Source organism: Lacerta agilis, chromosome 1 (assembly GCF_009819535.1).
Source record: "Lacerta agilis isolate rLacAgi1 chromosome 1, rLacAgi1.pri, whole genome shotgun sequence".
Classification (NCBI taxonomy): Eukaryota; Metazoa; Chordata; class Lepidosauria; order Squamata; family Lacertidae; genus Lacerta; species Lacerta agilis.
In genome coordinates, this window is record NC_046312.1 from 32,089,847 (window position 1) to 32,094,527 (window position 4,681).

Consider the following 4,681-nt stretch of genomic DNA (forward strand, 5'->3'; position numbering starts at 1 on the left):
CTATGGCCCCAGAGTCAATCTCCGGATAGAAACTGCCAGGCAGTTTATACAAGATCCAGCTACATGGACTAATGATCTGACTCAGAAAAAGGCTACGTGTTCCTACATTTACAGGTGGGTAGCCGGGTTGGTCTGCCATAGTCAAAACAAAATCGAAAATTCTTTCTAGTAGCACCTTAGAGACCAACTGAGTTTGTTCCTGGTATGAGCTTTCGTGTGCATGCACACTTCTTCAGATTCCTACATTGTTAGAGTGTGGTGCTGATAATGCCAAAGTTGCAGGTTCAATCCCTGCACAGCTACATATTCCTGCAATGCAGAGAGTTGGACTAGATGATTCTCAGGATCCCTTCCAACTCAACAATTCTATGATTCTACGATTGTGAAACCTGAAAAGCTCTTGATTTAAAATATAGGGTGATGCCAGAAGAGGAGCCTTGGGAACCATACAAAGCGCATCCTCTATTACTGAGCCATAGCTGCCTCGTTAAGCTACAGCAAGGCAGTAGTGTCACACAGAGGGGTCAACCCACCAAGGGCTTCTACTGCAGCATCTTCATTCACTTGGAGTGGTAGTGCTTGATGTGCCATTATTTCAGGAGAGTTTTTCAAAGGACCACCAGAAGCTGATTGTCCTTGTAGTGGGGCAGCAGACCTGTGCAGACACACATGCAGCCACGTGTATGATGTAACGTACGGCCCAGGTGTTTACATAAGTGGTATCTCAGATGCCCATCTTCCTTTAGCCTTTTATCTGACGATGGAGCGAATCGGGCACATATATATCCCCACATTGTACATTACACTGGGAACATGAATGCTGCTTTGTTGCTGCGGTGCGTATGCAGTCTTCATTTCTTTGTAAGATTACTTACTCCCTCTTCACCATATAGTCCCAGAGCTGGCTACAACAATATAATATGCCATTCTAAAAACAGATAAAAGCATTCCAAATGGAGCAGAGTGGTATTAAATACTCAACAGAAGAGGTGGGTCCCACAAAACAAAATACTGCCAAAAGGTCAGGGTAAAGAGGTACACATCTTCAGCATACCATGAAATCTGTACAGCGAAGATGCTTGATGCATTTAGGGGCTGCCACAGAGGAAGCCCTCTCCCAGGGCTACCATTCCCTGCACTTTCGAGCCTGTAGGAACTACCAAGAGAGCTGCCAGCTCTGCCAATCTTAGTACACAAGAAGATTAGTAGGGGCCAAAGTCATTTAGGGCTTCAGACATTAATGTGAGCAACTTCAGTTGGGTCTAGAAACAAACAGGCATTTTTAAATAATATATATATATATATAAACCAGCCCTAATATATGCAGATTTATTTAGTCCATTAATATCCCACCTTTCTTCCATCGTAGAACTCAAGTTGGCATGCAAGTTGGTCAGAGACTGACCAGGCAGGCCCATTAGTGTTGAGGAAGTTAACAGATGTTGCTAACATTAGAAAACCTTAGACCTGCTTAGCTTCCTCGAGGTAGCTGAGCATGAGCCTTCTCCCTGGGACCATCTGCAGACCCTATTTACTAAGGAAATCAAGATATCTGCGTAGCATAAATCCCCTTTGTTTCCAGCCCTGCCTTTGCTTCTATTGTGTTCCTGTACGTATCTGTTAGCCTCCATATGCTTTCATTCCTTCTGCCCTTATGCCACAGGGTGCCGCAAGGATAAATTGGTTAATCTCCGTAAGGCACTTACAGCACAATCCTAAACTACTCAGAAGTAAATCCTGTTGAGTTCAATTGCGTTTGGTCCCAGGTGAGTAAGTATTGGATTGCAGCCTAAATTAATAACACGATAGCATGCAGAGCAGTCATTTGCACCCTGGAATCTAAATAACTAGGGCTAAGAAATGGACAAATGAGAGACATTATTCATCCTTTCCTGCAACACACCCACTGAAGGCACATTTAAACAAATAAATGGGTGGGGTATAAATAATAAAAAATATTATCATTATCATAAATTTGTATACCGCCCTTCGGCTACAGATGTCACAACATAAATTCTGAGAATTGGGTCCAAAACCTAATTGGCAGCCAGTATAGTTGGGCCAGGATCGGTGCAATATGCTTAAACCGACTTGCCCCAGCAAGCAACCTGGCTGCAGAATTCTGCACCAGCTGAAGTTTCTGAACCATCTTTGGAGGCAGCCCTACGTATAACACATGAAGATGAAACTAAGCGGCTCTGGGTCTGTTCAGTGCCAGGATGGGAGGTGGCCTAGGAACCACCTTGGCTCCCAGGATGGAAGAAATGTGAGATATAAATCCATGCCAATAAATAAATAAATAAATAAATAAATAACATGCCACTCCTCACATGCTCTCTAGGAGATCTGTACATTATTCTTGTATGTAGATGCCAACAGCCTGCTTCCCCACTGGACCATGTGTGGCTGGGAACACAGGTGATCTCTTGGTGTTGTTTACACAGTAAGGGTTGGACTGTGAACTGGTTCAGGCACCAACACTGGATTAAAACTGAAGGTATAAAATGACCATACCACCAACATAGTAGCGGATTTGTTAATCCACCACCCACTACGCTCAACAAAGACTGTGAACACTGACAACAGTGGTAGCAGGGATCTACCAACAGCCTACTGATCAATATGGCTAACTTGGCCTCATATTTCATTCCTGCCCCCCTTCCACAACCGCAAACAAATCTCACTACAGTTCATCAGAGGCAATAAAAGGCAAATAAACATGCCTTGCCCCCCAATCTTCTCTCATCTTCAATGTAAACCAATAAATATACAGAAAAAGAACCTACTCAATTGACACTGACATAAAAAAAACCCCACATAGATATTTTTTTAAAAAAAACACCAAAGACTGTGAACCCAGGTTGCCTGGCCCTAATGGACTTCATTTTTTTTGCTCCACCATTGAGAAGCAGTGACTGGGAAGCATCAGCTGCTGATTTTCTGGCTGTTGTAAATCTCTTAAGGACATAGAATCTGTGTCAGGAAAAGAGGTAGCAACCCCAAAAGGGTGGGGGATCCACCAAAAGATGTGCAAATGTGGTCTCATGTGTGTGAATGTTGGAATTTCACGGTTGAAAATATGCTAGCTGCCAGGCTACAATCACTTGCCTGGGAGTAAGTTCCACTGAACTCAACTAGAGTCTCTCTCTCCTCCCCCCTTCTTCTATATTCAATTTTTTATTTATACAAAACAAACACATTTTTGGGGGGTGTAATAATGGGCAGTCTACTATTTCTGCTTCCAGCCATCATTCTGTAACATTTCTCTGTTCAATATACAGTCCCATTCCAGGCCTGCAGCATTGCTGAAAGCTATGAGCTTTCCATCTCGTAGCCGTGTTTTTCTAATTCAGCTCTTAGCTGATTGGAGAAATCATCTTCCACATTGTCATCATTCCAATTGTCTTCCCACACATGTGCATCTTCATCTTCATCTAAACCAGCCCAGTCTTCAGCTGGGAACTCCTTGAACTTGTCATCCTCCTCCAGCAGCCCCAAGTCGACAGGCTGCTTCTTCTCGGACTTCTAGAGCCCACCAGCACAACTCCCACTTTTTTGCTCCCCTGGCTGGAGTCACTTCTGAGTGAACACACATAGAATAACACTGTAAAAGTATCAGCACTTTTGGGTGTTTACAGTGTACAATGCAAACTAAATGTTAGTTTATCCCCACGTGACACCTGTTAGATATTGAATGTAACATTTACATACAATATGTAAGAGGAGTTGTGGTCAATCAAACATGTTTCATGTTTCCAAAATGCTGTTGAGGATTAATCTCACAACATGTGCTTCATTCGCATGTATGTCTATATCTATATCTATATATATAACCTAAATATCATTGTACTTTCTGAATGCAGAAAGAAAGAAAAATCAATCCAGTCAATGGAGTACAATGAAAATGAGATGAGAACCAGGTATCATTAGCACAACCTGTTAACATGATAAAACATTTACAAAATTAACATTACAAATCAAATGTAGATTTAATTTCATAATTTGTCTTCCTACTTAATAATGTTAAGAACCATGCTCTTATAAAACCCAGTGTTAATTACAGTAAAATCCATCAAATCAAATTAAACATTTGGAATCAATAGTGGTTATCCACCTAGTGTTCCTAATGGCAATCATGTATTTTGATGAGTGTTTCCAATATGCCTTACTTTTATCACCTTCCCCAACTTTCAGTGAACCCAATGTATGCTAATTCACACCTGATAACAATTGGCTTTTGCCTGGACTAACCCTCTGAAGCTGATGATAAAATGTGTCAGCCGAGATATTTTTTTCAAGAAGCTGCTAAAACATTTCACATTTGGCCAGCTTGATTACAATGCCAGACAAAAGGAAACTGAATAAATATACCTGCATTATTACTCCATCTCACTCCTACGTTTTGTTTAATAAGTTATGATATGTTGTCCATTGCATTATATTTTTAAAAGGAAATCTTAATGCTTACTTTGGAACTTGTTAAGCCATCACCTGTGTCCTATACAATCCTATGCATACCTACCATACATAAGCCCCAGCGATTGCAATGAGGCCAAGTGGGTATAGGACTGCAGCCTCAGTAATCTTTGCAGGTCTTTTTTTGTCATGTGTCTTTAGGCCCTTATCTGTTTATCCCAGTATTGGTTACTCTGGCTGTTAGCAGCTCTCCAGAGTCTCCAGC

At 41.6% G+C, this 4,681-nt stretch overlaps 1 protein-coding gene across 1 annotated transcript; it reads right to left on the reverse strand.

Moving 5' to 3' along the window:
* Nucleotides 1–3,297: 3,297 nt before the first annotated feature.
* On the reverse strand, nucleotides 3,298–4,377 carry SEM1 (SEM1 26S proteasome complex subunit). The gene is made up of 2 exons (XM_033174324.1): nucleotides 4,372–4,377; nucleotides 3,298–3,525 (listed from the first exon to the last, which is right to left on the reverse strand). Exons 1-2 carry the CDS (start codon nucleotides 4,375–4,377, stop codon nucleotides 3,313–3,315), a joined length of 219 nt encoding a protein of 72 aa, XP_033030215.1. The 3' UTR covers nucleotides 3,298–3,312.
* Between the last annotated feature and the right edge of the window lie 304 nt (nucleotides 4,378–4,681).